This window comes from Topomyia yanbarensis, chromosome 3 (genome assembly GCF_030247195.1).
Source record: "Topomyia yanbarensis strain Yona2022 chromosome 3, ASM3024719v1, whole genome shotgun sequence".
Classification (NCBI taxonomy): domain Eukaryota; kingdom Metazoa; phylum Arthropoda; class Insecta; order Diptera; family Culicidae; genus Topomyia; species Topomyia yanbarensis.
This window is the reverse complement of record NC_080672.1, coordinates 312,909,057-312,921,613: the sequence shown is the minus strand read 5'-3', so window position 1 is coordinate 312,921,613 and position 12,557 is coordinate 312,909,057. Positions and strand designations below refer to the sequence as shown.

The 12,557-nt window shown below is 42.9% G+C and overlaps 1 protein-coding gene across 1 annotated transcript; it reads right to left on the bottom strand.

The window, feature by feature from the left end:
- Positions 1-825: 825 nt before the first annotated feature.
- Positions 826-11,756, bottom strand: LOC131690431 (transmembrane 9 superfamily member 3). Its single transcript, XM_058976179.1, has 8 exons — positions 11,416-11,756; positions 11,158-11,353; positions 10,515-11,002; positions 10,296-10,462; positions 10,012-10,237; positions 9,742-9,950; positions 9,449-9,679; positions 826-1,599 (listed from the first exon to the last, which is right to left on the bottom strand). The coding sequence occupies exons 1-8, from the start codon at positions 11,488-11,490 to the stop codon at positions 1,455-1,457; spliced, it is 1,737 nt and encodes a 578-aa protein (XP_058832162.1). The 5' UTR covers positions 11,491-11,756; the 3' UTR covers positions 826-1,454.
- Between the last annotated feature and the right edge of the window lie 801 nt (positions 11,757-12,557).

Below are 12,557 nucleotides of genomic sequence, written 5' to 3'. Positions count from 1 at the left end.
AGCGCTGCATAGCGTGAGGTCCAGTACTTCGCTTCTAACTGCGTACATAAATATAGGTACAACTCCTAGGGGCAGATCACTCTAAGAATGTATAACAAATTTGCATCAAATTGAAAAAAATGCATTTAATTTCCATTTTTGCATCAGCTTTGCACTGCCCCGCAGAAAAGTTTGTTTAACAAACGTCCTACGCTGATCCACTTTATTCGACGTTTTGTTAAATGTAGGGCTAGTTTTTCTGTAGGGTTTTGACGTCTTATACGCAACGCAAACAACATTGCACGTAACGCAAAATACATTATGAATTTCTATTTTGATGGAAATAAATGCATTTAATTTCACTGATTTTTAAAAATGCATCACAAGTGATCTGCCCCTAGTACAAGTCCCTTGTTACATACATTGACATCATTTGACGAAAGGTATTCTAGTAGGCACTCACCTCTGGTATTTATATCTGTGCTATCCCATATTGTGTGATGTGCATTGGCATCACATCCAATGATAACGGGCACCCTCCCTGATAGGGTCGAAATAAGCTCTTCATCCGAACTGCGCCATTAGTATATGGATTTTAATCATTTATACATCAGTTGATTCACTCACACACCTGATTTGAATGGTGTTTACAATTTCTTTTGTGTATTACGAGAATATTATGTTAGGGAATTAGGTTCGAAGTTGTCGAGAGCATTCTCAGGAATATATTTTACCAGTACCTAACTGCACCACCAGGAAGATAAAAGTAGATTTTTGGTTATGTAGTACTAAACCATGACAGAATAAAAGGATTTTCTCGATCTTATTTTTACAATTAAAGACAAATTATTCTTCAGTTCTTTTTTTGTGTTTACTCGTTCTCTATTACTTAAATAAAAACTGTCCTTTGCAGTAGCGAGCACATACAGAAGAAGCTGGATGAGAGTACTATTATTCAACTATATATATTCACTTGTTGCACCCCCTATCTTTAAATATTACTTTCACAATTCATGATTGGGATCGGTTGTGGCGCGTCATCCATCGGTTATCTATGTCTAATACATCTAATCTGGCTATCGGCACTCATCAGTTCAAATGGATTCACTCACGTCAGGATAAGTCTTCTCTCAAAAACAATTCTGATGGTTCACAAAATTTTCGGAACGAATATATTTCCGCTGCTATAACTCTCCTACACAACTTAACATTAAAAACACAGAACTTCATTGCTTAGATAAACAGTTTGCATTACTTGTAGTTTGTGGTAGTTGCATATAAAGATTTCTTACTTTGTAGCGTTATCATCAGTTGTTTCAACGGTTGTGGTTTATATAATTAATAATTGTTTAATGAAATAGTCGGGTCGGAATTTCAACGGGAAACGAAAAAAAAAAGAATAAACACTGTAAATCGAGAAGCGCCAGCTCAGCACGGTTCGCACGGGTGTCTTAAAGTCAATCGGTGCCGTAAAATTAGTCAATTTTTACATTGGAATAAATTTTCCGCACGAAAATATTCGTGCCGATGTAGCCGACCGTGCCACAAATGATACCGAGGGCACCGGAGAATAGCGCCATGTAGCCGAAGTAGAACGCCGTCTGGAACAGGCCGTACATTCTGCAATTAAAATTAGAAAATATAAAGATATGATGTTATTAGAAAATGGGTAATGTGTGATTTGGTCGATTTAACTGGATGTGCAATATTTATATAATCACCGACAGATTTTTAGAATTCTAGCAGTACATTCCACAACATTTACAGAAAAGTTGAGTGATGTAAGACAATTAGACAAATAACCACAAAGCCATTCATCGTATGTCTGTAAACCGTACGAAATGAGGTCATCATCATCACATTGCCAGAGGAGAGGGGGAGGTTGAGCGTTGAAGCTTCCCCCCGAAATTTTTCAAAAGTAATGAATCGCCAAAACATCCGGTGGAATTGAGAAAGCTACTTTATGTGGCGTGATTCACACGGTACAAAGAAATCACGAAAATAGGAAAATTTCGCTTCAAGCTGGAGCTGGAAGCTGGAAGTGACTTCGAAATATTGAAAAGTTTAAACTGAAAAGCTTCACCTTACGAGTTTTCTTGTCAGCATCGCACAAGGAAACCAAATGCTTCGTACCAAACGTGCCACTGAACTTTGGAGAGGAAGAGCCGAAGAAACACCAGAGCTGATGCCACAATTGTAAGGTGAAGCAGATGAAGAAAAAGGACAAATGGAACAAACTCATAGAAATGGAGAATTTGAAAGTTACGGTTTTAGGAAAAGTACCGAGAGTAATAATAATTTTCGGATGCAAATTCAGACCACAGCTTTACATCTTCCCTGGTGAAGTAATGCGCAGCCTGCTGGAAACTTGGTCATAAGAAAAACGTGCCTAGATCAAAACTAAAATGTCAGAACTGTGCTGAGGAACACAACTCTTCAAGTAGATGTGATAAGGAAGCCCATTGCGCAAACTGCGAAAAGCCACACGTTGCAGTTGTCCCATCCAGTGCAATTGTCACTCAAAATCTTCGCTCATTGGAGCAAGAGGTCATTGAAACAGATAATCCCGTTCTTCAGTAGATCAACGCATACCAAGTTCGAATCGATAACTACCCCCATCGATCCCAACTTTGTGAGTGGGCATGTAAACGCGTTAGTTCTTCATGAAAGTCTTGTCCCCAGTAACGTAATTTGTTTGCTTTACAGAAAATATCACATTTCTGAACTTTTCTAAGCGATCTTTCGAGATATCTGGCACAGCTGAAAATTTCTGCGTCTTGCGTAATATTAGACTACTTCGCGGACTATATTTGATCCGAAAGAAGATCGGATACGGAAGCTCGGAGTCTTTAACGACGAATCATGTTCTACATTCATTTTAGGATCATTTGGGTCAATTCAGGTGAGTTCATTTATGCACTGACCTAGAACCAGACACAAAGTGAAAACTGAAGAATAGGAAAAATCAATAGGAAAAATCAATGAAATGTCGAAATTTGGTGTCAATAGAGGTGTGCGCCGCGCCGCCGATTGCAGAAAAACAGTCAGCGCCGGCGTGGCACCGGCGCGCTGGCTATTTTTACCTAAAATCGGCGGCGACGGTGTGGCTCACACCTCTAGTGTCAATTCGAAAACAAAAATATTTTTGATTTTTTTTAAATCTCAGTTTAAAAATTGAAAGTACCAGAGAGGCAAATTTGCCAAAACAATATTTTATGAGAAGAAACAAGATCCGTTGTTTCATACATTTTTAAGACATTTGGCATAGAAAATAAATTACAAGTAGCCTTTTCAAACCCCAGTGTTGCCTCACAAACGAGATTGTTATTCATTGCCAGCCTTGTGTAAGAAATGCATCGCTGCATTGCGTAGAGAAGGTTGAAGTTGATCTTAAAATACCGAAAATGGAATGAAAAGAACACAGAAAAAGGATCACTCTGTCTATTTACCATCCTCCCGCACCTAATTTACATAAGCATGCAATATGCAGTCCGACTAGCTAGCTTTGGTTTTTCCTTCTCACTTTCTCTGCGGTTGGGATAGTGATAAAATCGATACAAATGTAACCACATACTTGTGAACCCTTACGGGACTGGATTAGGATTGTAGGCAAGAATCCGTAATTTGGTCAGATTCGTCAGTCTTGAAGAGGCAGGGCCAAATATATAAGTTAACAAATAGGAAATTCGCCCTTCTAAAGCCACATGAAATTTACGCGGTAAAATAGCAGAATAGGAAAAAACGTTAGGACAAAAGGGGACAACTTTTCCCGTGACGATATATGAATCGCGCGGGCAACACGTAGCTTTAAGACAACTATTGTAAATATTTTTCAAATAAAATAAGTTTCAAAGTTCATTAGTTCAGTCGTGCTTCAACAAGAGAAAACTGCCTAAAGAAGACAGCAATCAACAACGGCAGCAGGAGGTGCAAATCGAGGATCAACAGCAGCAACGAGTAAGAAACAAGATCGTGATGGATCAAAGGAGCCATGGACTAGCTCAGTTAATATCCCCCTCGTCGAAAGTGCACCCTTCTCTCCCGTCGTTTTCCCCCAGTATCAACTCAAAATTAGAATTTTTCAAGTTTCATAAAGGAGCACGCATGCAATGCTCTGCTCTGCCTGTCGTTCAACAGGCAACTGAGCTTGTCCGACCAATTCTGTTCTTTAAATAGTCGAGGATGACGTCATTCATAGAAGCGTAGCGCGCTAGGTACATAAATCGGTCGTGCCGGATTTTTGAAGCGCTACCTTCTGAGTGCATATTTGTGGTATATTGACTATATTATACATTATTTAAATTTTTAATGCCATACTATAAAAAATCTATAAGTTTATCCATTGAAATCTGTTCTAAGAAATATTTCTGAGCTACACGTAAAAAAATTTCAGTATTGCTCGGGCGAGCTCATTCTCTGGTCGAACGTCGGAGCGAAGACGATAGCAGTAGCCGACAGATATGTTTAAACTATGCAGTGCGCTGTGTACTGCTTTGCCCACCACAACTGAAGAGTTACGGCACTCAGTGTCAGTGCTAGTCAGCATGCCGTTGCGATGAATCTAGTACCGCGTTGCTTTTGGCGACACCAGAGTTTTTAAGCTTTTTTTAGGTTTCAAAGCAATTGTTTAAATAGTATGGTTTGTGTGCAACGTGGGCGATAATATTGCACATATAGGTCGAAAATTTGATTCAAAATATTGAGATGTATGCAAGAGGAACATGGCGGCCTTTACACTGTTTTCGTTTTGCTTCAGGATGCAGCCATTGCTGCAATGACAGGTACTAACGTCATAGATCGTACTAAAATCAAAGATAGTACAGTGTGGCGGTACCAACTAGCTTCAAGCTTACCGCTATGCGTGTACCATCACGTTTAGCACGGTTGGTCGCAATGTAAACTTTCGGAATCCGATATACAGCTATTCCAAGCCAGACAGGAATCATTCTTCGTGGAAAATGTGTGCATCATGTTTGCCGAACGGCTCGTCATTCCGCCGCTGAACCGCAAGCGATGCCTCGAACAGCTCCATTGTGGCCATCCCGGTATGCAGCGTATGAAGGCACTCGCTCGAAGCTACGTGTATTGACCCAGTTTTGATACTGACATCGTAAACTTCGTCAAGGCATACCAAAACTGTGCGGCCGTAACCATGTCACCTCCTCACTCTTCACCGGTGCCGTGGCCCGAACAGACCGCTCCATGGCAGCGCGTCCACGTGGATTATGGCGCTCCAATCGAAGGCGAATATTACCTGATCGCCGTCGACTCCTTCTCCAAGTGGCCCGGGATCATCCAAACGTCCCGTCTCGGCGGCAACCATCAATATTCTCGGTGGGTTGTTTGCTCGGCTGGGTATGCCTGTTACACTAGTCACGAGCGCTGAATTCACAGATTTCTGCGCCTCAAACGGCATCGAACACCTCGCAACTACTCCGTTTCATCCACAATCAAATGGCCAAGCAGAACGATTTGTTGGCACGTTCAAAAGGGCTGTTACAAAAATTTGGGAAGGGAAAGGATCAATACAGCAAGCGCTAAACATATTCCTGTTAACGTACCGAAGTACACCCAACCGGACTCTGCCATCCGAGGTCGCAAAATACGCACCTGTCGCGAGCTTCTACGTCCCCCAACGGTACAAACTCCAGTGCCACCATCTGACGACCACACACAACCGAGGTTCTTCGGTCGGAACGATTCCGTTTACGCTAAGCTTTATGGTCGTAACGGTTGGAAGTGGGGTCCTGGTACAATCATCGAAAAAATCAGAGACGTAATGTATAACGTTCGGGTCGATGATTGCCAAATGCTGCGTTCCCACATTAACCAATTCCGGAGTCCCCTGGTTGTTGCCTCGATACCAAAGCAACCTGCCAATCAAGCCACCTCTCGTCAGTATTCGTTACCGCTCGACATCCTGTTGGGTGCCTGTAATCTACCAAATAAACCTTCTGGCACGCTAGCACCGTCCCTTACTGCGAGCGGATCTGCGTTATCGCCTACATTATCGCCTGTCTCCAGTCCCGAGCATTCCTTGCTAGGTTCAGCGCCGGCGCTTGCGTCGTCTACACCACAGCAGGAAGCCTCGGCTTTCCAATCAATGTCATCGACATCAACAACATCAACCGAATTCGTATCCGCCATCGAAGTCAAATCCGTGGTAAATCTACCTATCTATCTTCACAAACCCTAAGACCACTGAACAGGTTTGGTTCGTATATTTATATTATATTTCCTGATTGTTCATCATATTATGATTTTATCTGTTCCACAATATTCCGCCACGTCACTCGGTCAGTTGCTGCTTGTCTCCAACCTCTCAGGTACCCGATACTCGCCAGGTTCTGCTCCACTTGGTCCAGCCACCGGGAACGCTGCGCTCCTCTCCGTCTTGTACCTGCAGGGTTGGAGGTGAAAACCAACTTGGTGGGGTTGTTGTCCGGCATCCTCACAACATGCCCCGCCCACCGTACCCTTCCAGCTTGAGCTACTTTCCGGATACTTGGCTCACCATAGAGTCGCGCAAATTCGTGGTTCATCCTTCTCCTCCACATGCCATCCTCCTGCACACAACCGAAAATCGTTCTCAGCACTCTTCTTTCGAAGACTTCGAGTGCTTGCAGATCCTCCTCGAGTATTGTCCACGTTTCGAGCCCGTAGAGAATCACCGGTCTAATCAGTGTGTTGTTCATGGTGCATTTCGTGCGGTGGTGAAGCTTCCTGGATCTCAAAGTTTTGTGGAGCCCATAGTAAACACGGCTTCCAGAGATAATACGTCTTCTGATCTCCCGGCTGGTGTTATTGTCCGCAATCACCAATGAGCCTAGATAGATGAACTCGTCAACCATCTCGAACTCGTCGCCGTCGATCGTAATACTACTGCCCAAGCGTCCCCTATAGCGATCGGTTCCGCCAGCCAGCATGTACTTCGTCTTAGACAAATTTATCTTCAGTCCTACTCATGCTGCTTCGTGCTTCAGTCGGGTATACAGATCTGCTACCGTCTCCTTGTTTTTACCGATTATGTCCATGTCGTCAGCGAAGCACACGAACTGTCCGGACCTCGTGAAAATCGTGCCCCGCATGTTAAACCCCGCTCTTCGCATTACACCTTCCAGCGCTATATTGAACAGCAGGCGTACAGAGGAGTCGACGGAATGATTGGTTCGATCGCGAGTACCAAGAGATATTGGACGAGAAGAATGCAGCACGCGCAGCGATGTTGCTTCAAGCCACTCGTCAGAACGTGGAGTCATATCGACGGAAGCGAAAACAGCAGACTCGTCTTTTTCAGGACACAAAGCGCCGCCTGGAAGAGTCTGAGAGAAAGCAGATGGAGATGCTGTATCGCTCTCAGGAAACGCGGGCGTTCTTCAAGAAGCTGAATGACTTTCGCAACGGTTTTGTGCCGCAGGCCGAAATGTGTAGAGACAAAGAAGGTCGCATCTTGACGGACGAACGTGAGGTGGTCGAAAGGTGGAGGCAGCACTACAATGAACATCTGAATGGTGCGCAGGCGAACAATCGGGCGTTCGAGGAGGACGATTATGTCAGTGTCGCAGCCGACGGGGATGTACCGGCGCCCACTACGAATGAGGTTAACAAGGCTATTCAACAGCTCAAGAACAACAAGGCAGCTAGTAAGGATGGTCTAGGAGCGGAACTCTTTAAGGTGGGTCCAGAGAAACTGACGGAATGCATGCACCGAATAATCGAAAGAATCTGGGACAGGGAACAACTACTGGAGGAGTGGAAGGAAGGGGTCATCACCCCGACATACAAGAAAGGCGACAAATTGGATTGTGAAAACTACAGAGCGATCACGGTGACAAATGCCGATTACAAAGTGCTATCCCAGATTCTGTTCCGGTGCCTATCACCACTGGTAAGTGGATTTGTCGGGAGTTATCAGGCCGGTTTCATCAACGGCACATCAACAAACGACCAAATCTTTCCCATACGGCAAATCATCCAAAAATGCCGTGAATACCAGGTCCCAACACATCACCTGTTCATCGACTTTAAAGCCGCATATGACACGGTGGACCGTGTGGAGCTAAGGAAAATGATGGACGAGAACGGCTTTCCTGGGAAGCTGACAAGACTGATTAAGGCTACGATGGATGGTGTAAGGTGTTGTGTCAAAATTTCGGGCGGCCTCTCGGGTCCGTTTGAAACACGCAGGGGACTAAGACAAGGCAATGGGCTGTCCTGCCTGCTGTTCAAAGATTTGGTCCGTACCATCTTTATTAAGAGGGGAGACGTTCAGGACAACCTTATCGTGGTGTATTAATTAGTACTCCGTTCAGCGCTAGGCTCTGACTAGGCAGCATAGCTGTCAATGTGTGATATCGGATAAGCGCATCAATAAATTGTTTATCCCCCTGATATATTGACCATCTCCGTGTCAACGTTCGAGGAGAGCGACTGGAAATTGTGAATACGTGCAAATATCTTGGATACACATTGGATAGAAGTCTGAGACCCGGAAAAAGGCCGCAGCGATCCGGAATTTAACAGACAAAAGTAGACTCTACTCAAGCTACTGGGACTACATCAGGGAGAGCAAACCCTGAAACGTTAATCAAGGTGGGAAATGTTATAATCAGGTGCAGAATGGAATATTGGGCATCGGCCTTTGGAAATGCAGCACCAGCGAATATAGACAGAATGCAAACTCTACAGACCTTGTACGTAAGATATCCGATGAGTTACTTACGTAGCACCCCGGTGAATGCGTTGTTGGCTGATTCAGGTCAGCTACCCTACCGATGCACCAACGGATTGAGGGACTAACACTAACAAGAACTCATCAAGAGCACCTTATCATAAGAGATATCCAATGGATCATATTTCACAGAGGCCGCAGAAAAACGCGGATTTTCGGAATGATCAACATCGGAAAAATAGTACATCGAAGCTTGTGAGAAGGACAATACAAGAAGGGAAATGTGTCCAGTGACGTGTGGAACTGTTTAAAGAAACAATGTAAAATGACTATAAAGGATATAATAGGATATTCACGGACTCACCCAAGAGCTCTTTTGGCGTAGCTATTGAAGTGTACGGCAAAAAGGATAAAAGGTAAGTTGGTGAATGAAAAAGCATCAGTTCGATATGAAGACGTACGTCTTTGTCTTGAAAATCACGTCATCTTGAAAGTGAATGATTGAGGCTTTGAATTTGAATCATGATTGAGGTGGATTGAACTGAAAGTTTGCATTTGAAAATGAAAATTCACATCCCTGGCTATGCGTATCTAAAAACCTTCGCCAGTTAAGTGTTCAGCTTTGAACATTAACTGCTATAGTGTTTTATTACGCTCTCTGACTTGGATGACGTCTACGTTTGTCCACCTCAAAACCTTTCAACTACAAAAACAAAACGAACCGGTAAAACCAAAAACCAAACGCGATAGCTCCAAACCATGTTATTCAATAAAACCCACGCCAAACCCGATACTCACTTTGTTTTGAAGAAGAAATAGTAGAACGAGTAGATGTAAACGTAGATCGACGTAGAAGCCGCCGACATGAAGCTGGTCCACTGCCATCGATAATCTTCGGCATTAAGCAGAAAATATGTGCAAACGATCGTCACGCACACGGTAACGATGATCAGAATTAGGAACACGAGCAGCATAAACCCGTACACGTAGTAGATTTTGTAGGCCCAGAAAGAGGTAAAGATGAAGTACCTGTGGATTGATCGTAGAAGTTAAATCTTTAAACCACGAAAGTGCAAGCTGCGATGGTTTACATTTCAATGAAGATCGACCCAAATGGAAGGACTCCACCAAGCAGAATAATCACAGCCGGTTCCATGAACCATTTCTTCTCCGGAATAGGTCGAGGAACAGCATTCACCCGACACGGATAGTCTGGTTGTCCGTCAAGATTGCGACCAACGATAGTTCCTATCAGTGTCAACGGCAGTATCACGAAAATGCAAATGCAAGTGACTGCCACCTGAAAAATAGTTTTACTGAATAAATAATTCGAATTTTTCATAGATTGGGATGTCACCTACCATTGTTCCGAATGGAATTGCACGCGATGCGTGATAGTAAATTGCAATGAAATTGATGAAGAACGCAGTTCCACACACCAAAGCCGGAATAATGAAAGCAGATAGCATCATTTGCTTGATCCACAGTTTACCACCCATCCGGGCATACAAAGATCCACCGAAGTATCCATTGATAGGAGACGTCGCTGCGTACACGAATATTGACGTTGACAGTAACGATCCTCGTCTGTAAAAATAATACAAATCATTACCTGAATTACCTTGGTCTAATGTAATTAACGAACTCTGTATATAATTCGCCAAGAATAGCGAATGTAATAACGCATAGAACAACTGAGGTTAGTTGGTATCCAGCGCCTATCAGCGCAGAGAAAAGCATTGCATTAGAGGCAGGCCTGAACACATCTCCATGAATCTGCTTCCATCCATACTCGTCGCCTAAATCACGTTCCTGAATCAAAACATTAGAACACTGCAAGAAACGTTTGTCCCGACCAATTTACCATATCGTCAGCTTCCTCGTCCTTGCTATATCTGGCGTAATCCTTTCGTAACGTGCGCATAAGAATCATCGAAACCAATCCGACCAGGAAAATAACCATCATAAAACTGTTGAATATGCTGAACCAATGGATGCGATGCTGAAAAAAGTTCGGATCCAGATATTTGTCGAATCGGTCCTCGAATTTTACGTTGCTGGGCTTCCAGTTGACCTCGTAGGTGAACTTAATCTTGGCACCGACTTTGAGCAATTCCTTTTTCTCTGGTGTCAGCGTAACGTCCACAATCTGCTTCCCGTTGTAGCTGATATCGAACTTTTTGTGCGTGTAGATGTAGTACTTCTTATCGTCTTCCTTTCCAACCACTCCCCAAATGGGTAGATCGTCAATATACATCTGGTACCAGTATTGGTTCATAACGGCGTACACAAACGCTTTGTACTTCTTCTCCGTTAACTCCACCATACAGATCTCGGTCGGTGCGATGTCGTCTGTGAGAAACGTCAAGAAATAAATATGATTTAATTTCATCAGCAACTACTTCCTGTTAATACTGAATGTAGAATCGAATAAAACTTAATAAGTAATGATATAGAACAAACAGGTTGCTCCGACCCCCGTTCTAAACAATAACTCTTCCTCTCACCCTTGAAGTCGATTTCGTATCCACTGAATTCGAACTCCACTCCCTGCAGGGCTTCGCTCATCGTTTCGTGATAATGGCTGATTGCTTGTTTGGTTCCGACGCAAAACGGCAGTGAGAAGTATGCATAGGTTTCTTGTCGGTTGTGATACGGTCCCACCGTATTCATCCACAGCACCACCTCTTCGTGGTCTTCATACTGAAATAAAATATGGTTTATTTGAAACAATTCTAGAGAAGTTAAACTATGAGCCAGCTTACGCTGTGATTATGCTCGTCCGCCCTTGCCAGGGACACCAAAAGTGTCAATAGCGCAACGAATAGTGAAGTTTTCATTATTTGACAATAGTACTCTTTTCCAGCAAGCAGTGATTTTTCTACACCGAGATCTATCCGCTGGTCATTAAAACATGTCTTTCGCTTATTGGAACAATGCACACAAATACCGATATTGGGAAACTGAAAACCCAACTAATTCCACGATTTCCGCACTAAATGGATGTTTATTTTTCCTTTCCTGGGAGTATAGTTAGCGAAAAACACGTAGACAAAACCGGAATGCAATTTTTTCTGCTTTTTCTTCCTCTTCACATTTGTGATTTTGTGACGTTTTGACATTTTCTTTGATTTTGTTCGTCTTGCGTCCTAGCTTGCGTCCAGAGGCGTCCGACCCACAGCACACTGAGAAAAATACGGGATGAAAAAAATCGAAGTAAAAAGAACCGAGGGGATCTACACCCGAATAGAATTTTACAATAGCATTTACCCTACAAACAATCATAAAACAATAAATCAAGAGTACTTATTCAAAAGGTCCTAAGTGACATTAAGCTCGAACTGAGAAAAACGAGGCTGAAGTTTCATGGACCTAAATCAAATCCCTATTAGAAAACAAATATGTGTTTTGATGGAACAATTCTCGACAAACATATGATTACGGCCTAAAAGCCAACTGTCAAAATCCACTTTGAATAGAAATTCCGGACAAACCGTTACACGCCAATCACAGATGTTGGTAGTAAATGAAAGAGAAAAGTTTTCTCTTTCATAAACTGTTGTGAACTGTGTTCGGCTAGTAACGGTTTGTCTGGAATTTCCATTCAAAGTGGATTTTGACAGTTGGCTTTTAGGCCGTAATCATATGTTTGTCGAGAGTTATGCCAATATAGTCTAAGGACTATGCTCTTTAAGTAAATAATACTAAAAACATTAAATGTTTAGTGCTAATGTAGTTTTTAAGCGTTTTAGAATGATGCGTCCTTTTGAAAATTATAAGACCTTTTACATAGGTCTTTTTTCGGGCCCAAGAATCATACGACGCTGCACATAAGGCTTTTTTCAGCAAAAGTAGCTCTTACGACGAAAATTGAATTTCTTCAAAGTTTTCGACAAAATGAGCACCG

What these genes read in the sequence shown, in the direction of transcription:
- LOC131690431 (XM_058976179.1), bottom strand. Translation starts at nt 11,490, where the DNA reads ATGAAAACTTCACTATTCGTTGCGCTATTGACACTTTTGGTGTCCCTG. An exon ending in CGGACGAGCATAATCACAGC is followed by an intron (nt 11,354 to 11,415) that starts GTAAGCTGGCTC and finishes ATTTTATTTCAG; the next exon opens with TATGAAGACCACGAAGAGGT. An exon ending in ATACGAAATCGACTTCAAGG is followed by an intron (nt 11,003 to 11,157) that starts GTGAGAGGAAGA and finishes CGTTTCTCACAG; the next exon opens with ACGACATCGCACCGACCGAG.